The sequence below is a fragment of the Dryobates pubescens genome, chromosome 34 (assembly GCF_014839835.1).
Source record: "Dryobates pubescens isolate bDryPub1 chromosome 34, bDryPub1.pri, whole genome shotgun sequence".
NCBI lineage: Eukaryota > Metazoa > Chordata > Aves > Piciformes > Picidae > Dryobates > Dryobates pubescens.
The window spans coordinates 1,317,522-1,342,080 of NC_071645.1; the positions used below are offsets into that span (position 1 = coordinate 1,317,522).

At 64.5% G+C, this 24,559-nt stretch overlaps 1 protein-coding gene across 1 annotated transcript; it reads right to left on the reverse strand.

Annotated features, from left to right (window-relative positions):
- Nucleotides 1-2,178: 2,178 nt before the first annotated feature.
- ANKK1 (ankyrin repeat and kinase domain containing 1) lies at nt 2,179-11,134 on the reverse strand. Its single transcript, XM_054176144.1, has 9 exons — nt 10,947-11,134; nt 8,232-8,526; nt 6,362-6,513; nt 5,419-5,468; nt 5,166-5,321; nt 4,872-4,990; nt 3,880-3,929; nt 3,823-3,828; nt 2,179-3,532 (listed from the first exon to the last, which is right to left on the reverse strand). The coding sequence occupies exons 1-9, from the start codon at nt 11,132-11,134 to the stop codon at nt 2,179-2,181; spliced, it is 2,370 nt and encodes a 789-aa protein (XP_054032119.1).
- Nucleotides 11,135-24,559: the final 13,425 nt, after the last annotated feature.

Genomic DNA, 24,559 nt, shown 5'->3' on the forward strand with positions numbered 1-24,559 from the left:
ATCCCCCAAACCCCATCACAAACCAAACCCCCCAAACCCAACACAAACCCCAAACCCAGCACAACCCCAAACCCTAAAACCCAACACAAACCCCAACCCCAACCCAAAGCCCCAACACAAATCCCCCCCCAAAACCAACCCTCCCAAAGCAAACCCTAAACCCAAACACTAAAACTCAACACCACCCCCCCAAAACTCCAACCCAAACCCCAGCCCAACCCAAAGCCCCAACCCAACCCAACCCAAAGCCCCAACCCAAAGCCCCAATCCAACCCAAAGCCCCAATCCAAAGCCCCAACCCAAAGCCCTACCCCAACCCCCCCAAGTAAAACCCCAACCTCCCCTCCCCGGACTGCCTTCAGTCACCACTGAGCTCTTGGGTGGCAGTTTTGGGCTGTTGGAGTTGCTGTTTGGCTCTTTGCTGAGGCCACCTCTGGCAGAGGGAGCTTGGTGCTCCTGCTGCCGCTGCCAGCCAGCCTCTTGCAGAGCTTCAGGCACCACTGCTGAGGCAGAAGAGCCTCAGAGCGGTGCTGGAGTACAAATGTCACGCCGAGGGAGAGCTCTCTTGCTGCGCCTCACACTCCCTTTAATCTCCTGCTTCTGACAGCTCAACAACAGCTCAACAGCTCAGGTCTCAGCAAGAGCTTTCCAGGCTGGTGGAGAAGCAGAAGGATGACATCTTAATGAGAGGAGAGGCTTCCAGGGGCTCCAGGCAGAGCCCAGTGTGAGGCTCGGCGCGAGCAGGGCTCGCGGCAGCACCGAGCGGCTGCTGGGGTCTGGGTCCTGCTCTCCCCACTGGGGCCCAGGATGCTGCTGGGGTCAGTGGGGGCTCTCCACAGAGAGAGCTGCTGCTCCTCTTCACCTGCACAGGAGCCATTTGCCAGCTGCAGGTCGAGTTTAGGGTCAGGGCATTGTTTGGGCTGGAAAAGCTCTCTGAGGTCCTTGAGGCCAAGCAGCAGCCCAGCCCCACCCTGGCCACCAAACCCTGGCCCCAGGTGCCACAGCCACAGGCTCCCTGAGCACCTCCAGGCATGGGGACTCCACCAGCTCCCTGGGCAGCCTGGCTTGAAGGTCAAGCTCCCAACTTACCTGGAGCACTTCAAACCTGATGTTCTGCTCTGGCCTGAGCAGACAACTTCCAGCTTCCCCCTGGGCAAGAGGAGTTTCTCAGCCACCAAGCTGAGAGGAAACCACTGAGCAGAACCTGCTCATAGCTCATGCCAGTGTCTGGAGGGGACCTCCAGGGAGGCTGGGGAGGGACTGCTCAGAAGGGCTTGGGGTGACAGGAGCAGGGGCAGTGGCTTGAGACTGGAGCAGGGCAGAGTTAGGTTGGCCCTCAGGAGGAAGTTCTGCCCAGGGAGGCTGGGGAGACACTGGCACAGGGAGGTGTCCCTGCCCGTGGCAGGGGGTTGGGACTGGGTGATCTTTAGGGTCCCTTCCAACCCAACCCATTCCAGCAGTCTTTCCCCCCCACCTCCAAGGGATGGAGCAGGGTTCTGCTGGGTTCCCTCCTCTCTGGGTTGCAGCCACTCAGACACTGCCTGCTGGTGATTATTTTTCCCCCCTCCCTCGCTTTATTTTGTTCTCCTTACAGAAATGAGATGTCAGAAGCTCTGACACATTGCTGTGCCATATGCTGGCTGCCTTGCTTCCAGCAGCAGGTGAGAATCCCTGGAGTCAATTCCCACCTGTGCCAAGGCCATTTTACACCAATTTGCTTTGTGGGAAAACAGGGAAGTGAAGCAATAAGCTCAGTGGCAGGCAGACACAGGCTGCTGGGCACAGTGGCAGCCTTGCCCTCAGGAACAGGCAGCACAAAGATTCTGCTTCCATCCCTGCACAGCAAGCAGCAGAACAGGAAAGCATTGCCCGAGGCAGCACCACCAAGCCCGAGTGTTCTGCCAGCTTGGTCAGACTGCAGGAGCTGCTCAGCCTCCTTCTGCAGCTCCATTTTCTTGTCCTCCTCTTGTCAATGTCCCTGCAAGCGCCCACACAGCAGCAGAGGGGGTTGTGATCAGCAGGGGACAGGAGCTGGTGGCTTGAGGCACAGCAGCTGGTAACTCATCTCTGAGCTGTGTTCCAGCGGAAGGCAGGTTGGAACCGGACGATCTTCTGGGTGCCTTCCAACCCAACCCAGCCCACGAGTCTGTGACCCTACCCAAGCCAGACCTGAGGAGCCTACAGATCTGTCCTCCCCGAGACCAACCTGGCTCTGGGCAGCTGAGCCTCGGTCACCGCAGTCCTGCTCCCAGGCCTATTCCCCAGCGAGTCCTTGCCCTGCAGCAGTGTGATGATGTTCTCCCTCTGGTGCCTGAGCGCCAGCTGCAGGGCCGTGGAGCCTGTGACGTCCTCCAGGTCGAGCTGAGCTCCAGCCTTCAGCAGGGTCTTGATGATGGCCATGTTGCCCTTGAGCACGGCCAGGTGCAGGGGCGTCCAGCCCACCTTGTTCCTAGCGTTGACGTCCGCCTTGCACTCCAGCAGGTTGATGACAGTCAGGAAGGAGCCCCTCTGCACTGCCAGGTGCAGGGGGGCCCACTCCGACTTCTCAGCAACGTTGGGGTCCGCCCCACACCTCAGCAGCTCGCAGACCACCGGCTCCTCGCTGTAGCGCGTGGCCAGGTGCAGGGGGGTCCAGCCCATGCCTCCCCTGGCGTTCAGCTTGGCCTGGCCGTCCTTCAGCAGGTGGATGATCTCCACGTGGCCTTTGAAGGCAGCCAGGTGCAGGGGGGTCCAGCCTTTGTCCGTCCGCAGCTCCACGTTGGCTCCGTGCTTGATGAGCTTCTCGCAGATCAGGTACTTGCCCCTCGCCGCGGCCAGGTGCAGGGCGCTGCAGCGGTTCTGGTCCAGGCTGTTGACGCAGGCGCCCCTCTTCAGCAGGCAGTGGACCACCCTGAACTTGCCTCTCTCCACCGCCACGTGGAGCGGGGTCCTGTGGTTCTTCTGCTTCCGCTCCAGGTCGGCTCCTTGGCTGGCCAGCAGCTTGACCAGGCTGACGTGCCCGAAGCAGGCCGCCACGTGCAGGGCGGTTTTGCCCTCCGCCTCCTGGGCGTTGGAGTCGGCCTGGCGAGACAGCAGCACCCTGGCCACGTTCTCCAGGTTGTTCTGGGAGGCCAGGTGCAGAGGGGTCCAGCCCTCCTGCTCCTGGGCGTTGACCCCCGCCTGGTGGTCCAGCAGCAGGCGGACGAGCCGGTCGTCGCCGCTCTGGGCGGCGAAGTGCAGCGGGGTCCAGCCCTCGTCGTCGGCCACGTTGGGGTCCGCCCCGCGCTCCAGCAGGGCCGAGCACAGCTCCGGGGACCTCCTCTGCACGGCCAGGACGAGCGGGGTGTAGCCGCACAGCGCCCGGCGGTTCACGTCGGCCTTGCAGCCCAGCAGGAACTTCACCTTCTCCACGGTGCCCTGCATCACCTGGAGGTGGAGCGAGGTGAGGCCATCCCCCTGCAGCCTGCGGACCCCCTCGGGCAGGAGCCCCTCGGGCAGCGCCTCCTCGGGGCTTGCCGCCTCGCTGGGCGAGGGTGGGATGGGAGCCTCCTGGCTGGCAGCTTCTGAAGGCAAGGGGGGAATGAGACAGGAGAGTGAGGCCGAGGGGAACAGCTTGGTGGGCAGGAGGTGGGAGGGAGGGAGGGAGGGAAGGAGGCTGTGGCCTCAGAGCACGGCAGGAAAGAGCACTTTGGGGATGGGGAATGTGAGAAGAGGCAACACAGCTCCATGCAGCCTCCTAGCAGGGAGGCATTTGGCCTCTGCCTGCTCCTTCCTGGATGGTTCTTTCTCCTTAAGCTAAGAAGAAGTCACCCAGGTGGAAAAAAACCTTCTTGAGCCACAGGCTTGTCCCTGCAGCCCTTCCTCGCTGCCTCCCCCACCGCATGTCACAAGCTCCCCTACTTACCACCCCCTCTGCTGGCTCCTGGGAAGGGGAACTCCTCTCTGCCGCGCTGTCAGGAAGGGGGAAAGCAAAAGGCAGGAGGTGAAGCTGGTTGCTTGCACCCTTTGGTGCCTGCACATCGATTCCCTCTGCTCCACAAATCTGTTGTCATCCCCCTGGGCCGTGCCCAATCCTTTGGCTGCATCCAACACTCAGCAGAGCAAAGACACCCAGGGGAATGTGGCAGCCTGAAGATGACCTCTGGATGCCCAGGAGGCTTTCCTCATCGTCCTCCTTTGCTGCCTAACATTCACCTCTTCTGCTCCCCCCTCACTGCAGCACCCCAGCTCTCCATGGCTCTTGCTGCACAGGGAACCCCAACCCCTCCTCAACCCTTTGTTCTCAGGCATCCTGCTCCTCCCTGCCTGCACCACCAGGCAAAACCTCAAGCCAGCAAGTTCTCCACTGCTGTTCCTCCAGGAGCTGGGCTCAAGCTGTGCCTGTCCTGGAGCCTGACCAAGGAAACACAGAGATTTAAAACCTTCTCTCTGTTTTTGTCCTTCCATGAGATTCATTTAAGCTGCAGTCCCACAGAACTGGACAATGGTCACCTGAGACATGGGAACAGCTGGAGGAGGGCAGATTGAGACTGGAGATGAGGAAGAAATCCTTCAGAGTGAGGGTGGGGAGGCACTGGCACAGGCTGCCCAGGGAGGCTGTGGCTGCCTCCTGCCTGGAGGTGTTCAAGGCCAAGCTGGATGAGCCCTTGAGCAGCCTGGGCTGATGGGAGCTGTCCCTGCCCACGGCAGGGGGTTGGGACTGGATGCTCTTGAAGGTCCCTTCCAAGCCAACCCACTCTGAACACAGAGGATCCAAACCTCGGGTCAGGCAAAGTGCATTTACTGTGCTTGGAGCTCCAGGATCCTCCAGGTCCCTTCCAACCCAAGCCACTCTGTGACTCAGTGCAGCAGGGAAGGGGCTGAGGGGAGCTCCCTGGGGGCTGGGGGCTCACCTGCTGGCTGCTGGAGATGGCAGGCTTGTGAGACATCTTCCTGACCAGGCGCTCGTTCTCGGGGTCCACCACCAGGCTCTGGATGAGGGACAGCAGCATGTCTGTCTCCACAGGGATGTCTGCCAGAGCAAAGCCACTCTCAGCTCTCTGGGCTGCTGCCAGGCTCTTCACAACCCCAGCCCAGCCTGGCCAGGGCTGTGGAAGCCTCCCACGCATCCTCCACACGCGTGGAAGGAGAGAGGGAGAAGGACTCCCAAGGCGCCAGCTGGCTGCGCCCTACCCCGGCTCCCACACCTGTGAAGCTTGGCCTCTGCTTAGGGTCTTGGTCCCAGCACCTCTTCATCAAGTCAACCATCTGCTGGCATTCCCCTGGCCAGTCCTCACTGATGGGCTCCAGGCAGGGCCTCTTCCCTGCTGCCACCTTGACGATGATGGCCATCATGTTGGCTCCTGGGGGAGAGCAGGGGGCACCGGGCTGGCTCTGCCTGGGGGTGGCTGCAGCCAGCCTGGCAGCAGGGCAGAGCACCCCAGGAGAGCTCACATTTACCTGCATAAGGTTTCTTCTGCATGAGCACCTCCCAAATGACGATCCCAAAGCTGCAGGCAAGGGGAGAGACCATCAGCAAAGGGACAGCAAAGTTCCCTTTGCTGCTTTCATCTTCCTGGGGGGATGGGAGCCTTAGGGAAGGAGCTCTTCAGGGAGGGAGGACTCCAGCCCCCACAGCCCCCACAGCAAAAGGAGAAGGTCTTAGGGATCATCACCTACACCTCTGATGCCATCAGTACAGATTCAGGTTGCTGCCAGAGGTGGAAGCTATCCTGGCACGAGAGCCTTCTGCTGCTCTGCCTGGCACAGAGGAGCTGCTGGGCCTGGACAAGCTGGCAGCTGGGCACAAGAGTGCAGCTTGACTGGGTGACACCTGCTGCTCTTGTTAGGGATTCCCAGACTGCATCAGGCTGGAAGGAAGCCTCCAAGGGCATCCTGCCCAGCCCCCTGCCCACAGCAGGGACAGCTCCAGCCAGAGCAGGCTGCACAGGGACACAGCCAGGCTGAGCCTGAATGGCTGCAGGGATGGAGCCTCAGCCCCCTCCCTGGGCAGCCTGTGCCAGTGTCTCCCCAGCCTCCCTGTGCAGAGCTTCCTCCTGGTGCCCAACCTACCCCTGCCCTGCTCCAGTCTCAAACCATTGCTCCTGATGACCTTTAAGGTCCCTTCCAACCCCAACCATTCATGCATGGAGGGAGCTGAGGCAGCAGAGCCTGCAGCTCCCACGGGACTGGTGCTGCACAGAGGAGCATCTGGTGAGGGGCAGGAGATGATCCCCAGACACTGCTGCCCTCCCTCCCCACCACACATCCCTCCCAGGGTGTTCCCACCCCAAGGGGACTGCATAAGGCAGGGAGCCAGCGTGGAAACGGAGCAGGGCGAGGGGCCAGCCCCTCCTGCTCCCTGCAGGAGCTGGGGGCAGCCCTGTGCAGAGGCAGTGCTCACCTGTACACATCGTACTTGGTGCCTGGGGGCTTGCTGTTCTGCAGGAACATCTCGGGGGGGATGTAGCTCAGGGTGCCTCTCAGAGCAGAGCTCTCAATGTACTGCATCCTGCTGGACTGCTCCATCCACTTGGACAGCCCAAAGTCGGAGATCTGCAGGCACAAACCAGGAGAGCTCTGCGAGCAGGACCCGGGGGAGCTCTGCGAGCGGGACCCGGGAGAGCTCAGCGAGCGGGACCCGGGGGAGCTCTGCGAGCGGGACCCGGGGGAGCTCTGCGAGCGGGACCCGGGGGAGCTCAGCGAGCGGGACCCGGGAGAGCTCAGCGAGCGGGACCCGGGGGAGCTGTGCGAGCGGGACCCGGGGGAGCTCAGCGAGCGGGACCCGGGGGAGCTGTGCGAGCGGGACCCGGGGGAGCTCAGCGAGCGGGACCCGGGGGAGCTCTGCGAGCGGGACCCGGGGGAGCTGTGCGAGCGGGACCCGGGGGAGCTCTGCGAGCGGGACCCGGGGGAGCTCAGCGAGCGGGACCCGGGGGAGCTCAGCGAGCGGGACCCGGGGGAGCTGTGCGAGCGGGACCCGGGGGAGCTCTGCGAGCGGGACCCGGGAGAGCTCTGCGAGCGGGACCCGGGGGAGCTGTGCGAGCGGGACCCGGGGGAGCTGTGCGAGCGGGACCCGGGGGAGCTCAGCGAGCGGGACCCGGGAGAGCTCTGCGAGCGGGACCCGGGGGAGCTCTGCGAGCGGGACCCGGGAGAGCTCTGCGAGCGGGACCCGGGGGAGCTGTGCGAGCGGGACCCGGGGGAGCTGTGCGAGCGGGACCCGGGGGAGCTGTGCGAGCGGGACCCGGGGGAGCTCAGCGAGCGGGACCCGGGGGAGCTCAGCGAGCGGGACCCGGGGGAGCTGTGCGAGCGGGACCCGGGGGAGCTCAGCGAGCGGGACCCGGGAGAGCTCTGCGAGCGGGACCCGGGGGAGCTCAGCGAGCGGGACCCGGGGGAGCTCTGCGAGCGGGACCCGGGGGAGCTCAGCGAGCAGGACCCGGGGGAGCTCAGCGAGCGGGACCCGGGGGAGCTCAGCGAGCGGGACCCGGGGGAGCTCAGCGAGCGGGACCCGGGGGAGCTCTGCTCAGCCCTGAGCACAGCAGGGCAGCATTTCCTCCTCAGCTGGAGCCTGAAGTTCACAGCTCATCCATTCACAGAAGGGACCTCAAAGCTCACCCAGTGCCAAGCCCCTGCCAGGGGCAGGGACACCTCCCACCAGCACAGCTTGCTCAAGGCCTCATCCAGCCTGGCCCTGAGCACCTCCAGGGAGGTATCCACAGCCTTCCTGGGCAGCCTGTGCCAGAGTCTCCCCACTCTCACTGCCAAGAATTTCCTCCTCATCTCCAGTCTCAATCTGCCCTCCTCCAGCTCCAATCCATTCCCTCCCATCCTGGCACTCCCAGCCCTTGTCACAAGTCCCTCCCCAGCTCTCCTGGAGCCCTTCAGGTACTGAAATGCAGCTCTAGGTTGCCCCCAGAGCCTTCTCTTCTCCAGGCTGCACAGCCCCACCTCTCCCAGCCTCTCCCCACAGGGGAGGCTCTCAGCCCTCTGATCATCTTCATGGCCTCCTCTCGACCCTCCCCAGCATTTCAAGGCCCCAGAGCTGGAGGCAGTGCTGCAGGTGGGCTCTGAGCAGAGCAGAGGGGCAGAATCCCCTCCCTGTGCTGCTCTGGCTGCAGCCCAGCACTCAGCTGCCTGCATGGATTTGAGGGCACCATGGGAGCTGCTTCCCAGCTGCTTCTGGTCACTGTTGCACTGGGAGCTGCAGAGGCTGGGCAGGACCCTGGGCAAGCAGGGGGAGATCAGCTGGCCCTGCAGGGGCAGCAGGGGGCTCCTACCTTGACGTGCATGTTCCCATCCAGGAGGATGTTGCCTGGCTTCAGGTCCAGGTGCAGCAGGGGGGGGGCCATGCTGTGCAGGAAGTTCATGGCCAGGCTCATCTCGTGGATCACTCTGAACTTGAGCTGCCAGGACAGCCTGTGGGTGGGGAGAATCTTCTCCAGGGAGCCTCTGGCCATGTACTCCATCACTATCCCCAGAGGGCTGTTGCAGACCCCATAGATGGTGACAATGTGCTGGAATTTGATCTTCTCCATCTTGGTTGCCTCTTCCATCAGGCAGTTCATGCTGGTCCTGGGGAAAACCAACCCAGAGCAGAGCAGACACAAGGCAGTAAGAAAAGCTGGGGCCATGGGGTGGCATCACAGCAGCTGGGTGGTACCCAGGCCCTGCAAGGTTTGCCCCTTGGATTCACAGGGTGCCAGGTGGGAAGGGACCCCAGGGATCATCTGCTCCAACCTGTCCAGGTGACAGCAGAGCTGCACTGAGCTGGCTCAGGACCCTGCCAAGCTGAGTCTTCAACCTGACCGATGCAGAGGACTCCACTGCTGCCCCTGGGAGATGACTCCAGTGCCCAGCTGTGCTCATGGGGGAGCATCTTCCTCTGGAGCCCAAAGGGAACCTCCCCAGCAGTCCCTTGTCCCCATCACCCCTTGGCTTCTCCAGGGCACTGCTGGTCAGTTGCCCTCCTGCTGGCAGCCTCCCTTGCTGCACTGCTCCCTGGCACAGCATCCCAGTGCAGTGCCCCTGTGCTTGCTTCTGCTCCCAGGCTGGCACTCCCCACGCTGCTTCCCTGGGCCAGGCTGGCTGGTCCCAGCCTTTCTTGTGCACCACATGCCCATGGGGTAGGCTGCAGGCAGGCAGGGTCCAAGGAGACACCACCCTGCTGAGGCAGAGCCTGCCCAGCCAGGGGCCATGCCTCGGCCGTGGCTGCACCTCTGCCTGCAGCCTTCTGTCTGTGGCCACACTGAACGTGGGCCCAGGGGCAGTCTAGACGAGTCTGCCCTTGCTGCCAGCCTGGGCAGATCTCTTGTGCTGAGTCTTGGCTGTTCCCCAACCTGCTGAACGAGTTGGGGTGCCCAGAGCAGGCCTGCAGCAGCCAGGAGGGCATTCAGGAAGCACAGCCTGGGAACGGAGCTGAGCTCACAGCAGCTCTGTGCTGGGCCACTGAGGGCTCCAGAGGAGGTCCAGCTGAGCAAATCCTTCCTGCAAAGCCCCTCTGGCAGGCTGCCCCCAGGGAAAGGTGGCTCTGTACTGAGGGACCTCAGCTGGTGTCTCTCCCACTGCCTTGACACAGCAGAGCAGCTGCAGCCTGCAGCACAGGGGGCTGCAGATTGGTCATGGAGCTGAAGGGACTGCTGGGATTTCTGGGCCCCCCTCCCTGGGCAGAATCCCACAGGAGCCACCAAAGGCACTGAGAGTGTTTAGAAGTCTTCCCCAAACTCAGATTCTCCCAGAAGGGCTCAGGCTGGGAGGGAGCTCAGAGCTCATCTGCTCCAACCTCCCTGCCATGCAGAGAGCAGAGCAAGAGCAGAGAGCAGAGCAAGAGCAGAGAGCAGAGCAGAGAGCAGAGAGCAGAGAGCAGAGCAAGAGCAGCGCAGAGAGCAGAGCAAGAGCAGAGCAGAGAGCAGAGCAAGAGCAGAGCAGAGAGCAGAGCAGAGAGCAGAGCAGAGAGCAGAGCAAGAGCAGAGCAAGAGCAGAGAGCAGAGCAAGAGCAGAGCAGAGTCCCAGCTCAAAGCACAGAGCTGCTGCTGTGGGACCACCTCAGCAGCACAGAGCCATTGACTGCCAGGCTGGAAGGCATCCCGAGGAGCATCTGGCCCAAAGAGGCAAGGATCAGCCACAGGTGGTTGTGGTATTTAACCAGGGGAATCCTTCCAGCTGAAAGGCCACCAGGCTGTGGAGGAGGTGCAGCACTGCCCCAGCTGCTGAGCCCCAGGCCTGCCTCCTTCCGTGTGGTGTTAGCCCTGGCTGGGATCCCCTGGCTGTGCTCCCCCTGCAGAGCCAAGGCAGGCAGCAGAAGGTTTGCAGAGGTGGGAGAGGCAGCAAGCTGAAGGGCTGGGAGCCCCACGAAGAGAGAAGAGAACCTCTGGAGGGGAAGGGGAGCCAGGCAAAAGGCAGCTGGGGATTCTCTGCCCCCCCAGCTTCAGATGCTGTGATTCTGATCACTGATTTGGTTTGAAAGATCCTCACTGGGCCCAGAGCAGGGCAGAAGCTGCACAGAAGGGACCCAGGCAGCTTCCATAGCATCACAGAACTGTCAGGGCTGGAAGGGAGCTCAAGGCTCAGCCAGTCCCAACCCCCTGCCATGGGCAGGGACACCTCACACCACAGCAGGTTGCTCACAGCCACCTCCAGCCTGGCTGCAAACACCTCCAGGCAGGAGGCTTCCAGCACCTCCCTGGGCAGCCTGTGCCAGGCTCTCACCACCCTCCTGGGCAAGAACTCCTTCCTGACAGCCAGCCTGAGTCTGCCCATGCCCTCCTTCAGGGCAGGATGCCCACTGCAGCCTCCAGAGAGGGAAGCTCAGAGCCCTGCTGCAGTGCTGCCTCCCCTCCATCCCTTTGGCTACCAAATTCTTGACACCCCCCCACCCCCTTCACCCTCCCCAGGGAGAAGCAGCCCTGCAAGCCCTTCCCTTCAGGGCCCCAGCAGCAGCTGAGCAGAGCTGGCTGGCAGGGGCAGCTGGAGCTGCCTGGGGGGCTGGCAGTTACCTCTCCAGGCTGGAGTCCTGCAGCAGGCACGGGGAGCACTTCACTGCATAGACTGTCCTCCACCTCTTGTGCTTCACCTGGTACACGTGCCCAAAGCCTCCACTGGCCACCTTGACCCAGTCCTCCTCAAAATCCTCCTTGCTGAAGACGGTTAAGCTGCCCAGCTGCGGCTCTCTCTCCGGAGTCATGGCAGAAGAGGCAGCCTGGCTGCCAGCCTCCCGCTCAGGTGGTGCCAGAGAGGAGCAGAGGAGCTCCTCCTGCTTCCTCCTGGCATGGGGAGGTGGGGAGTTACCTGAGACGAGCCTGGGTGCTCCCTGCCGAGAGGAGGATCCCGAGTGTCCCTCTCCTTTGGTATGCAGAGCAGCTGCATGACTTCATCCCCGGCTCTCCTGCTGGGCACCTCCCAGCTGCCTCCCAGCCTGGGGTGGGCGCTGGCAGGACAACCCTGTGGCACTGGCTCCGTGCAGAGGGTGGAAGCCCTCCCCTCAGCACTTCAAGGGAGGCCTCGGAGAGGCAGAAACCCCCAGGGCTCCTGTGCAGCACCACCTTTGGGAGCAGGATGGGGAAGGAAACCCCGGGAAGATCGAGAGCAGATCCCCACAGCAAGCACTGCAGCAGGAACACAACCAACCTGCTGAGCCAGGGGGGGCTCCTCAGGGGTGCAAGTGGCTGCTGAATGCCTGCCAGGGGCAGCCCAAGCCAGCTGAGCACAGCGAGGAGCCAGCCCCAGGAGCCAGCCCCAGGAGCCAGCCCCAGCAGCTCAGCCCCAGCAGCTCAGCCCTTGCCCTGTGAGCTCTGCTGGCAGCAGGCAGCACTTGGAGCTGCTCTGCACCCTGGCTCCCCAGCTCCAAAAGGGCTCCAAAGCCACTTGTCTGGATCCAGGGAGGCCCAGAGTGTGCTGCAGGCCCTGGCAGGGCCGTGGCTCCCTTGCTGTCTGTGTGCTGCTGCTGCTGCTGCCTCCAAGAGAGGCTTGGAAGGCTCCAGGGCAGGAGGCTCCTCCACCTCCCTGGGCAGCCTGCTCCAGGGCTCCAGCAGCCTCACACCAAAGGAGGTTTCTCTGCTGTTCAGAGGGAACCTCCTGGGCTGCAGTCTGTGTCTGCTGCCCCTCCAGATGTTGGGAGGGAAAAGTTCTTGAGGCCAAACTGCCTCCTGGGCTGCTCCCCAGCAGCGTGAGGCACAGTCAGCACTGCTGTGGTGTGGGCTCCTTCCTCAGGACCTCAGGGTGTTAGAGGTTGGAAGGGACCTCTGGAGGCCTCCCAGTCCAACCCTCTGCCAGAGCAGGAGCACAGAATCCAGCACAGGAACACATCCAGAGGGGTCCTGAAAGTCCCCAGGGCAGGAGAGTCCACACCTCCCTGGGCTGCTCTCTGGGGGGTGAGCAGCAAGGTGCAGGGGCTGCAGGGCAGACCCCTGCTCACATCCAGCCCCACTGGCTGGCACCCAGGTGCCCAGACAGCTGCAGAGGGCAGAGCCAGGGCATCTCCACTGCCCTGTGCCCAGGAACAGGCAGGACAAGCTGGCACTGGCATGCTCAGGGGTTTATTCCAGAAAGCTCAGGAGCAGAGGGAGTGGAGGAAAGCACTCCATGGTTTGGGAGCAGCTGCTGCTTCCCTCCCAGGGCTGACAGGAGGTGAGCTGCAGGCACTGGCAGTGAGCTCAGGCACCCCCCAGGCTCAGCCTCAGCTCCAGTGGTCCTGGAGCAGGAGGTTGGGGGTGAGGCAGCCAAGCCCACACTGCTGTTCCTTCCACCCCCATGGATGCCTCTTCTTCCTTCTCCACCACTCCAAAGCCAGGCTGCTGGTACCTGGGGCTGGACCCCCCCCCCCAGCTGCACCCCCAGCCCGAGCCCAGGGTCACCCAGCACCCAGCATCCCCACCAGGGGCTGAGCATCAGTGCAGAGAGTTCCCAGTGCTCAGGTTGTGCCCTTGGGAAACAGAGAGAGCTTCCCTCTGCCAGAGCCCTGGGTGCAGGTGGGGAGAACCAAGGGGAAGTGGCAGCAGCGTGGGGAGCAGCAGCATGGGGAGCAGCAGCATGGGGAGCAGCTTCAGCCTCCAGAGCAGCTCCAGCCTCACATCAGCTGCAGTCTGACAGAGCAGCTCCAGTGCCAGAGCAGCTCCAGCCCCAGAGCAGCTCCAGCCCCAGAGCAGCTCCAGCCTCAGAGCAGCTCCACTGCCAGAGCAGCTCCACTGCCAGAGCAGCTCCACTGCCAGAGCAGCTCCAGCCTCACATCAGCTGCAGTCTGACAGAGCAGCTCCAGTGCCAGAGCAGCCCCAGCCCCAGAGCAGCTCCAGTCCCAGAGCAGCTCCAGCCTCAGAGCAGCTCCAGCCCCAGAGCAGCTCCAGCCCCAGAGCAGCTCCAGCCTCCCAGAGCAGCTCCAGCCTCCCAGAGCAGCTCCAGCCCCAGAGCAGCCCCAGCCCCAGAGCAGCCCCAGCCCCAGAGCAGCTCCAGCCTCCCAGAGCAGCCCCAGCCCCAGAGCAGCTCCAGTGCCAGAGCAGCTCCAGTGCCAGAGCAGCTCCAGCCTCCCAGAGCAGCTCCAGCCTCAGGCCAGCTGCAGTCCCAGCTGAGCCCCAGCCCCCCCAGCCCCTGGCCAGGGCTGCCCTTGGCACCTGAGCTTTGCTCCCCCCCAGCAGGACGGGGCTTCTCCCCGTGAGCAGAGAGCCTGCCCGTCCAGAGCCTGCCCGTTCAGAGCCTGCCCGTCCAGAGCCTGCCCGTCCAGAGCCTGCCCGTCCAGAGCCTGCCCGTCCAGAGCCTGCCCCGGCGCTCCAGGCGCAGCCTGCCGGTCTGAGAGGCGCTGCTGGAAGGCAGCAGGAGCTGCGCGGAGGTGAGGAGCACAGCTCCCGGCTCAGCACCCAGCGCCTGCGGACAGCACCCCGGGCTGCGGCCCCCAGCCAGGCGCTGCTCCGTTCCGCCCCGCAGCAGCAGCTCCATCTCTGCCACCTCCTGGCGGCTCCGGGCCTCGGCACAGCACCGGGAGGTCAGCCTGCGGCAGGGGCTTTGGCTGCTGGGAGCTGCCCAGCAGCTGGCTGGATGTGGCCCCTTCCTAGAGTGAGAGAATCGTGGCCCGGGCTGGGCTGGCAGGGAGCTCCCGAGGGCACCCAGCCCCCTGCAGCCAGCAGGGACATCCTCCCCTGGAGCAGGTACCCCACAGCCCTGCTGAGCCTCAATCTCCCCACTTCTAGTTCTGCTCCATCCCCCCCAGCCCTATCCCTCCCTGACACCCTCAGAAGTCCCTCCCCAGCTTTCCTGGAGCCCCCTGCAGACACTGGAGGGCCACAAGGAGGTCCCCTGGGAGCCTTCTCCTCTCCACAGCCCCAGCTCTCAGTCTGTCCTCACAGCAGAGCTGCTCCAGCTCTGCCCTGAGCTGCTCCCCCAAAAGCTGCTGCCAGTCCTCTTGGATGTGGATCCCACCCTGCCCCAACCCCCCCCAGCATCTCTCACTGCCAGGCTCTTGCTGCTGCCTCCCTTGTAGCTGGACCACGACTGCAAATCCTTCTGCACTCTGCCTGTGGTGGACTTGCTCCTGCAGAAGGGAAGGGAGGGAGGGGAGCAGGGAGCTGGGAGGGGAGCAGGGAGCTGGGAGGGGAGCAGAGAGCTGGGAGCAGGGAGGGGAAGGGTGCAGGGAACAGGGAGGGCAGCGGTGCAGGGAGCAGGGAGGGCAGCAGGGAGGGGATTGCTTCCTCCCTGGGCTCTACAGAAGCAGTGCAGGGTGCAAAGCATAATCAGTGTGTGGCAGTGGGGTGGGGACCTTGCAGGGCCAGGCAAGCTCTGGGGGGTCACAGGGCATGGAGCTCCTCCAGCTGTGGGCAGGGAAAGCTTTTGGTTTTCTGCCTGTGGTGCAGCCAAAGGCTGATGAAGGCACTGCCCAGCAGAGCAAAGCCTGCCAGGGACCCCAGCAGGATGGGCAGCAGCATGGCAGGGTCAGGACCTGGAATGAGAGAAAGAAGTCACCGGGGAGGGAGAGGGGAGGAGGGGAGGGAGAGGGGAGGAGGGGAGGGAGAGGGGAGGAGGGAAGGGAGGGAGAAGGTTAACCTCCCATCCACCTGCTAGCCCAGATCCTCAGCCTGCATGGGGCTGGGGGTCAGCATCCCTGGGGGTGTTCAGGGCCCTGTGGCCATGGCCCCTGGGGACGTGGTGGCAGTGGCCACAGTGGTGCTGGGCTGCTTGGGGGCTGGGGGGCACTCACCTGCCCTGGGGCCATGGAGCAAGGTGCTGCTGAGCCTTGGGACTGGGCCAAAGGAGATGAGGTTGTGCAGGCTCCCAGAGCTGCTCCTCTCCCCTGCCTGCAGCTCCTCACCCCCAAAGCAGTCCTGGGAGGGCACAGGAGGAAGCTTTGTGAGGGCACTGCTGGCTCCTCAGCAGCATCCCCTGCACCAGGGACCCTCTGCAGTGCACAGCAGCCTCGGGAAGGCTGCAGGGAGACCTCTCCTGAGGGGGTCTGCAGACAGGACAGGGAATGGTTTGAGGCTGAGGCAGAGCAGGGTCAGAGTGGAGCTGAGGAAGAAGCTCTTCAGTAGCAGGGTGCTGAGGCTCTGGCACAGGCTGCCCAGGGAGGCTGTGGCTGCCTCCTGCCTGGGGGTGCTCAGGGCCAGGCTGGATGAGGCCCTGAGCAGCTGAGCTTGGTTAAGAGCTGTCCCTGGGCAGAAGATCTCTGAGCCCCCTCCCAGCCTGAGCCATTCCATGACTCTAATCCTATCCCCCAGGAGCAGGTCCCTGCCTGCCCCTTGCTGGGCAGAGCTCTTGTGGTGCTTGCAGGTGAAGTGAGAGGGGAGCAGGGGGAGCTTGGGCAGCTGGAGCAGCAGCAGCAGCTTCAGGTGACACAGAGCATGGAGGAGCTTAAGAAGGAACTGTGTGAGCTAGCAGCAGGTGGAGCCCTGTAACCCACCAAGAGCCTTCCAGCACCCACCAAGAGCCTTCCAGCACCCACCAAGAGCCTTCCAGCACCCACCAAGAGCCTTCCACCCCCCCCAGGCTTCTCCCCTGCCCCACCTGGGCTCGCTGGCAGCACCACATCCTTCCCCCAGCTGCCCCCTACCTGCTCACACCCTGCTTTGCCAGGCAGGCAGACACTCAGCTGGCAGTGCAAGTAGGCCACTGAGGAGTGGTTCAACATCTGGAACAGCTGGATGGTGAAGCTGGCAGCCCTGGGCTCGCTGCTCTGCAGGAGCTGGATGTGTCTGCACTCAGATGGCAGCCTGGCAAGGAGAGATGGGCATCAGGGGCTGGCACAGCCTGCCCAGGGAGGTGCTGGAGTCCCCAGCCCTGGAGGGGGGCCAGGAATCTGTGGCCATGGCTCCTGGGGACAGGGGTTGGTGGCCAGGGTGGGGTTGGGGTGGTAGCCATGGGGGAGCTGGGTTGGTGGCTATGGGGGGGGCTGGGTTGGTGGCCATGGAGGGGCTGGGTTGGTAGCCATGGGGGGGCTGGGTTGGTGGTTTGGTGGCCATGGTGGGATTGGGTTGGTGGCCATGGGGGGGCTGGGTTGGTGGCCATGGGGGGGCTGGGTTGGTGGTTTGGTGGCCATGGTGGGATTGGGTTGGTGGCCATGGGGGGCTGGGGTGGTGGCCATGGGGGGCTGGTTTAGTAGCCACGGGGGGGCTGGGTTGCTGGTGGGACTGGATGACCTCAGAGGCCTTTCCCAACCCAAAGCATTCCGTGACCAAAGGGCGCAGAGAGAGTTCTCCTCCCAGGGCTGCCCTCGGCACTGCAGGAGCGCAGAGGGACCCAGGGCGCCCTCGGGAGCTGCTCTCGCTTCCCCGAGCCCGCTCTGAGCTCCGGCTGCGGGCACAGGGCCCCGGAGGGGGCTCAGGAGCAGCCCCAGCCGCCGGCAGCTGCCCCCCGCGGCTCTGACCTGCGGAGCGGGCAGCAGGCGGCGCCCGGCGCCCCGGGGCTGGCCGAAGCAGTCACGCAGCAGGAGCGGAGCCGCAGCCGCGGCTGGCTGCCGTTGCTCTGCACCGCGACGAGAGCCAGGTAGGTGTCCCGGGCAGCCGCCGGCCGCAGGCTCAGCCGCACGCTGTAGTTGCCGGAGCCGCAGGCATCGTCGCTCACCACTGCCAGGCTGCGGGCGGAGGGGAGAGGAAAGCCGAGGTGCAGCCGGCAGCCCGGCAGGCTCCCGAGGCAGACCGCGCAGCAAACCAACCGAGGAACCGGCCGGGGAGGCAGCAAGCTTGGGAAGGACCTCGAAGGTCAGCAGAGGCAAGGCTCAGCCCAGCTGCTCAGAGCTGCTCTCCAGCCTCGGGAAGGGGAGGCTCGGGGGAGACCTCAGTGCTCCCTGCAGCTCCCTGAAGGGAGGTGGTAGTCAGCTGGGGGTTGGGCTCTTCACCCAGGCACCCAGAACAAGAGGACACAGTCTCAAGCTGTGCCAAGGGAGGTTCAGGCTGGAGGTGAGGAGAAAGTTCTTCCCAGCAAGAGGAATTGGCCCTTGGGATGTGCTGCCCAGGGAGGTGGTGGAGTCCCCATCCCTGGAGGGGTTCAAGAAGGGCTTGGATGTGGCACTGGAGCCAGGGTTTAGTTGTCAGGAGGTGTTAGAGGTTAGCTCACAGGTTGGACTTGGAGATCTCTGAGGTCTTTCCCAGCCTGGTTGATTCTGTGCTCAGCCAGGGAGACCTTTGGGCTGTGGCTGCAGCTTGGGGCTGCCTCCCCCCCCTACCCCCTGCTCAATCCCCCAGCAGCAGCGCAGAGCAGCAGCAGCTGCCCTCAGCTCCTTACCCGTTCAGGATGGTGGCATCTGGCTGCAGGCCTCTCCTCTGGTGGGCTCCGCTCAGCCGTGCTCTGGGCTGCCCCTCCAGCAGGGGCAGAGCGGTTACCGAGCCTTCAGCTGCTGCCTCTGTTGCTTCCTCTGTTCCAAGCACCTCCTCTGCCTCTGTGCTCAGCTCCTCAGGCTGCTCAGTGTGGGCAGCAGCCGGGGGGGAGCCCCCCTGGGGGGTAAGTGCCAGCAGGCTCCCGGGAGAATCCGAGGGACTCCCTGGGGCGGGCAGGAGCTGGCTGAGACCTCTGCCGTGAGGCAGCTGAGCATCCTTGGGAGCTGCACTGCTGGGGAGAGCTGCCTGGGGCCTGGCAGCAGAGCCAGGAGGTGCTTGTGCTGTGGGCAGCCCGGTGGCATGTGTGGCAGTGCCAGGGCTGGGGAGACCACTCTCATCCTCCCCCTCCTCTGCCAGCGATGCCTTCCCTAGAGGTTGTGTGGCTGCTGCCTGAGGGGCTGAAGATGTGGGGGCCTGAGGGGGCAGCTGGCTAGCAGGGGCTGCTTCTCCTTTCCCTACCCTCTCCTCATCCCTCCCCACTGCTGCAGGGACCCCAGGGGCTGCTTCTTTCCCTACCCTCTCCTCATCCCTCCCCACTGCTGCAGGGACCCCAGGGGCTGCTTCTTTCCCTACCCTCTCCTCATCCCTCCCCACTGCTGCAGGGACCCCAGGGGCTGCTTCTTTCCCTACCCTCTCCTCACCCTTCCCCACTGCTGCAGGGACCCCAGGGGCTGCTTCTCCTTTTCCTACCCTCTCCTCATCCCTCCCCACTGCTGCAGGGACCCCAGGGGCTGCTTCTTCTTTCCCTACCCTCTCCTCATCCCTCCCCACTGCTGCAGGGACCCCAGGGGCTGCTTCTTTCCCTACCCTCTCCTCACCCTTCCCCACTGCTGCAGGGCCCAGAGGTGTTGTGTGGCCTCTGGCAGCTGTGGGCAGCACTGTGCTTGGCTCAGGGCTGGCAGCTGGTGTGGGCAGGTGAAGCCCTCTGCTGCTGGGGAGAGCAGCAGGGACAGAGCCATCGCTGGGTGCAGAGGGAGAGGTCACTGCTGGTGGAGGCTGTGCTGTGCTCTGCCTCCCCAGGGCAGAGGGGGAAGCTGCAGGCACAGAGGGCTGCACTGGAGTCCAGCCAGCCTCACTCCCAAGGGCTGCTGGGGGGGGTTGCTGTGTCCCTGTGCTGAAGGTGGCTGGCAGAGGCCCTCTTGCTGCCCAGGAGCTGCCAGCTGCTGGTTGCCTTGCCCTTGTGCTGCTGCCTTCAGTTGGCTTGGGCTGCTCTCCCACGCTGGCCTGGGGGAAGAGCTCAGCAGGGGCTGGGAGGCTTTGGCCGCGCTCCCTGGCTGGGGGCAGGGGACTGGGGGTGGCCACAGGTGAAGGAGAGCTTGCAGGAGAGCTGCTGAACGTCTCTGGATGGGTGGCTGCAGCCAGAAGCTTCCCAGCAGCTGTTGCTTTCATCTGGACCTCTGCTGGCAGTGAAGCAGCCAGGGGTGGGCTCTCTGCTGGCACAGAGGCCTGGGGCACAGCAGGGGTCGGTTCCAAGTGCCCAGCAGGGTCAGGTCTCACAGATGAGGGGTGGGGAGGTGCCAGCCCAGCACACACAGCAGCTCCCCCTGCACAGGCTGTGGAATCCCTGTGCTCATCCCCAGCTGGGAGTGCTGAGGAAGCTGCCAAGGGGCTGGGGACAGCCTGAGAGGCTGGGGGCAGCCTCTGGGGGTGGGATGGAGCTGGAAGCTCAAGCAGCCTCTCTGCTGATGCAGCTACAGAGCCTGCAGTGGTGGATGGAGCTTGGGATGGAGCCTGGGATGGAGCTGGAAGCTCAAGCAGCCTCTCTGCTGATGCAGCTGCAGAGCCTGCAGTGGTGGATGGAGCTTGGGATGGAGCCTGGGATGGAGCTGGAAGCTCAAGCAGCCTCTCTGCTGATGGAACTGCAGAGCCTGCAGTGGTGGATGGAGCTTGGGATGGAGCTTGGGATGGAGCTGGAAGCTCAAGAAGTCCTTTTGGTGATGGAACTGCAGAGCCTGCAGAGGTGGATGGAGCTGGGAGCTCAAGGAGTCCTTTTGCTGATGGAACTGCAGAGGTGGATGGAGCTTGGGATGGAGCCTGGGATGGAGCTGGGAGCTCAAGGAGTCTCTTTGCTGATGCAGCTACAGAGCCTGCAGAGGTGGATGGAGCCTGGGATGGAGCTGGAAGCTCAAGCAGCCTCTCTGCTGATGCAACTGCAGAGCCTGCAGTGGTGGATGGAGCTTGGGATGGAGCTGGAAGCTCAAGCAGCCTCTCTGCTGATGGAACTGCAGAGCCTGCAGAGGTGGATGGAGCCTGGGATGGAGCTGGAAGCTTAAGGAGTCTCTCTGCTGATGGAACTGCAGAGGTGGATGGAGCCTGGGATGGAGCCTGGGATGGAGCTGGGAGCTCAAGGAGTCTCTCTGCTGATGGAACTGCAGGAGGAGTCTGTGGCCTCCCAGTGCTGGCAAAGGCTTTGTGGGCAGCATGGAGGCTGTGCAGCGCAGACAGCAGTGCTGGGGGCACCGAGGGGGTGGGAGGCCCTGCTGAGAGCCCGTCCTGGGAAGCCAAACCAGTCCCTCTGGGCTCTGGGGGGCTGGGAGCAGGCAGCTGCCCCTCTCCAGGCAGCCTGTGCAGGTGCAGAGCCTGCACTGCAGGGCTGATGCCCTCCCAGGGCTGCAGCACAGCCTCTGCTGCTGGGCTCACCGCTGGGAGCAGAGCAGGGGGTGCTGTGTGCCCGGGGCTGGGCAGCACTGCCTGAGAGGTCACCTTTGCTTCCCCTGCTCCTGGGGCAGGCTCAGGGGAGACAGCTTCAGGCCTCAGGGGCTTGCTGGTGGGAGAAGAGGCAGCAGCTGTGCCTGGGCTGGGGCTCAGCTCTTTCCTTCTTGTGACCCAGAGGGCAGCCTGGTGGCCACCCTGCCCCTCAGCCCCCAGCTGTGGCTCTGCCCTGCCCGTGGGCAGGAGGACAAACACAGGCTTGACCAGGATCAGGCTGAGGTTGTGCACGCTGCCCAGGGCCAGGCCTGAGGCATCTGCTGCTGCCAGGAGCTGCTGCAGGGAAAGCAGGCTGCCAAGGCTGGCAGTGGGCAGCTGTGTGGGCAGAGGGGAGCCCTGCAGGGGCTGCAGGCAGATCGTGCCCCTGGCACTGCTGAGCAGGAAGGACAAGAGGGGGGGGGAGGGCAGCACTGCCAGCTGGGAGCCACCTCCCAGAGCACTGGGGGTGCTGGCAGCTGCACCCTGTGCCAGGCCAAACTGCTGCCCCACTGCCTGTGCCAGGGCTGCCGGCAGCTCACCAGGAGCCTCAGGCACCGGCAGCTCAGGAGGTGCTGTGGCTGAGCTGGATTGGCCTCCCTGTGCCTGGGGTGGGGGCAGGGCTGCCAGGCTGCCAGCTTGCTGCTCCTGGGGGGCTGCAGGGGCAGAGCTGTGAGGAGGAACCCTCTGGGCCCTGCTGTCCTGCAGCCCGGGGGGGCTGGGGGCTGGGCTGTGCTGGGCAGGCCCTGGGGGAGCTGCAGCTGCAGCCTGCTGCTGTGGGAAGCTGCTCCCGGGGGCTCCCCCTGTGCCCAGCTGCAGCGCTGCAGGGAAGGCTTCCTGGGGGGCAGGGGGGGCAGAGGGGCCTGGGGGCCCAGGAGCAGCAGAGCTGGGGGGAGCTGGCAGGGGGGAGCCTCTCTCAGCAGGGGTGGGGGTGCCCACCAGAGGCAGCCCAGCAGAGGGAGGGGAAGCTGCAGGGGGGGGCTGGAGCCCTGCCTGCAGGGCCTGAGCCCTGAGAGGCTGCAGGGCTGCATGCTCAGGGGCAGCTGGGGAGGGGGCAGGGGGCACAGCTCCTGCCTCTGGAGCAGCCTGGGGCAGCTTCACGGTGCAGAGCTGTGAGGATGAGTTAGCCAAGCCCTCTGGGCTCTCCTGGGGGCTGATGGCTTCAGCTCTGCTTGGCCTCAGCTGCTGCTCAGCAGCTCCCTGGGAGCCTGCAGCTTCCCCAGAGCTCCTGGGGGCTCCTGGGGCCACAGGCTGAGTGCAGCTGAGGGGCTGGGGCACAGAGGGGGGCTGCTGGCTGCCAGCTGTGCTCCTGGGCCCTTGGAAGGGAGCTGGGAGCAAACCCTCGCCCAGCAGAGCCTCCAGGGGGGCAGCCTGGAGCTGGCCCTGTGGGGGTGCCTGAGCAGCAGGGAGCTGGACCGGGTGGCCAGGAGCATTTGTGGCAGCTGCTGAGGAGCTTCTGCCTTCACTGCCTGCTGCTCCTGGCTTCAGAGGGAGGCCAGGGGACAGCTGGGCAGCTCTGGGCTGTGTCACCCTGAGAGGGGCTGCAGCCAGGGCCCCTGGGGCTGGCTGTGGCAGGAAGGCAGCAGCTGTGGCCTGAGCATCCCCACTCTGAGCCTTGAGGAGCGCAGGTGTCAGAGCAGTGCTGCTGCCTGCTGGGGCTGTGGGCCCGGGGGGAGGGGGTCCTGCTGGCCCCCAGCCCTGCCCTGCGCTCTGCAGAGCAAGCTGAGCTCCGGGGCCAAGGGGAGCTGCTGCTGCCTCTGCTCTGGGGGGGTGCACAGCCAGCCCTGGGGGCGGGGGGGGTGCTGTGGGGCTGGTGCCCTTGCCAGCAGGCAGCCCAGGAGAGCCCTGGGGTGCCCTTGCACCGGGAAAGGGCTGAGGCAGCCCAGTGCTGGAGCTGCTGGGGCTGGCAGCAGCCTCAGTGCCGTTGCCTGGTGGCCCCTGCAGGGCTCTGCCTGCCTGGGCCGGGGCTGGGGGAGGCAGGGAGCCCTGCTGGGGGCCAGGGATGCCTGTGGGCCCCAGGAGCTGGCCAGGGAGCCTGTGCACACCCTGCAGCCCTGAGGCTGCTGCTGCTGGGTGCCCAGGCACTGCCAAGTCTCTGTGCAGCTCCTGGGGCTGCAGGGCTGCTCTGCTGGCTCCTGGGGCTGTGGGGGCAGGGCTGAGGCCCCGGGGGGGAGCAGCTGCTGGGCTCTGGGAGCTGAAGGTCGTCGCTGCTGAGCTCTCCTCTGTCATGGGCAGCACTGGGCTGGGCACTGGGCTGCTCTCAGCTCTGGGCTGGGCTCCTGCTGCAAGGCTCAGCTCCAGCACTTCACTGCCAGCAGGTCCATGCTTGGAGGCACCTAATGAACAGCAAGGGTGGAGAGACACCAGTGGCCACAAGCCCTGCTGGAGAGTCCCTCCCCAGCTCTCCTGGGGGCAGAGGATGGGAGGGAAAGGATTGAAGCTGGAGGAGGACAGATGGAGAAAGGAGATGGGGAAGAGATTCCTGGCACTGAGGCTGGGGAGACTCTGGCACAGGCTGCCCAGGGAGGCTGTGGCTGTGCCCTCCCTGGGGGTGCTCAGGGCCAGGCTGGGTGAGCAGCCTGTGCTGGGGGGAGGTGTCCCTGCCCCTGGCAGGGGCTTGGGGCTGGATGAGCTTTCAGGTCCCTTCCACCCTAAACCCTTCTGTCAATCTCTGAACAGCAACTTGCAGCTCCTGAGCTGAGGAGCAGCCTCTGCCACACCAAGAGGCAGAGCAGGGCTGGGCAAGGCTCCTGCTTTGTCCACACAGCTGATGCTTTCCTCTCCTCCCATGCTGAAGGCTGACTTCCCCCCAGGCCCCTTCCCCAGGCCAGGCACTGCAGTACTGATGCATTATCCAAGCCCTTCAAGCACTGCCCTCAGGACCCCTGCCAGCAGATGCAGGTCTGGCCCTGCTCTGCCTCAGCTCCCAACCACCCCCCCTTGTCCTGCCTGCAGACACCCTCACGAGGAGCCCCCCTGCAGCCTGCCTGCAGCCTTCTCTCCAGGGGCTGGGGGCTGCTCTGCAGCCTGCCTGCAGCCTTCCCTCCAGGGGCTGGGGGCTGCTCTGCAGCCTGCCTGCAGCCTTCCCTCCAGGGGCTGGGGGCTGCTCTGCAGCCTGCCTGCAGCCTTCTCTCCAGGGGCTGGGGGCTGCTCTGCAGCCTGCCTGCAGTCTTCCCTCCAGGGGCTGGGGGCTGCTCTGCAGCCTGCCTGCAGCCTTCTCTCCAGGGGCTGCTCTGCAGCCTGCCTGCAGCCTTCTCTCCAGGGGCTGCTCTGAAGTCTCCCTGCAGCCTTCTCTCCTCCAGGCTGGACAGCCCCAGCTGACAGCAGAGGGGCTCCTGGGGCTGCCTGCACAGCCAGGGGCTGCTCCTTCAGCTCTCTCCTTCCCCACACTGAGGCTGGGGGCACAAAGGTTGGCAGAGCTTTCCCCCTCCCTGCTGACAGGGGAGAAGGAGACAGGGAGACAGGGACTGAGGGCAGAACAGGGCACAGCACTCACCAGAGAGCTCCAGGAGTCCAGCTGCCAGCAGAGCAAGGAGAGGGAATTTCTCCTCCATCTCCTGGATCCCCCCAGCAGAGTCAGGCAGGGAGCAGCTTGCTGGGCAGCCTCTGCTGCCTCTCAGCCAGAGGCTTTTGCTGTGCCTGCCCTGGGGGGGCAGAGGGTTGGGTTACTTTATAAGAGTTTAGGCCAAGCAGCAACCAATAATCTGTCCCAAGGAGGCAAAAAAACCACCCAGGAGGAGAAGGCTGCCACCAATCAGGGGGTGCTGAGGAGGAGGAGGAGAGTGGCTCTGTCTGCAGGGCAGGGGCAGAGAGCCTGGCTGCAAGGTGCCAGGAGCAGAGGCTGCCTGGGTGAGGCTGCTCCTGAGCTCTGAGGAAAGGGTTAGAATGCTGCCTGCCCGACCCTGGGCAGCTCTGGGCCCCACCAAGCCCATCTGAAAGCTATTACTGCACTTAGTAGCCCAGATGAAGACATGAGCTTCCTGCTGCTCCTGTTGGTGCTGAGGCACTGCCTGCAAACACCTGGGGAAGGGGCTGGAAGCACTGATGTGCTCTGAGGTGCTTTTATTGAAGACAGAAGGAGCCAAGAGGAAGGGAGAGGAGCAGCAGCACGTCTCGGGGCGCTCTGGCAGGGC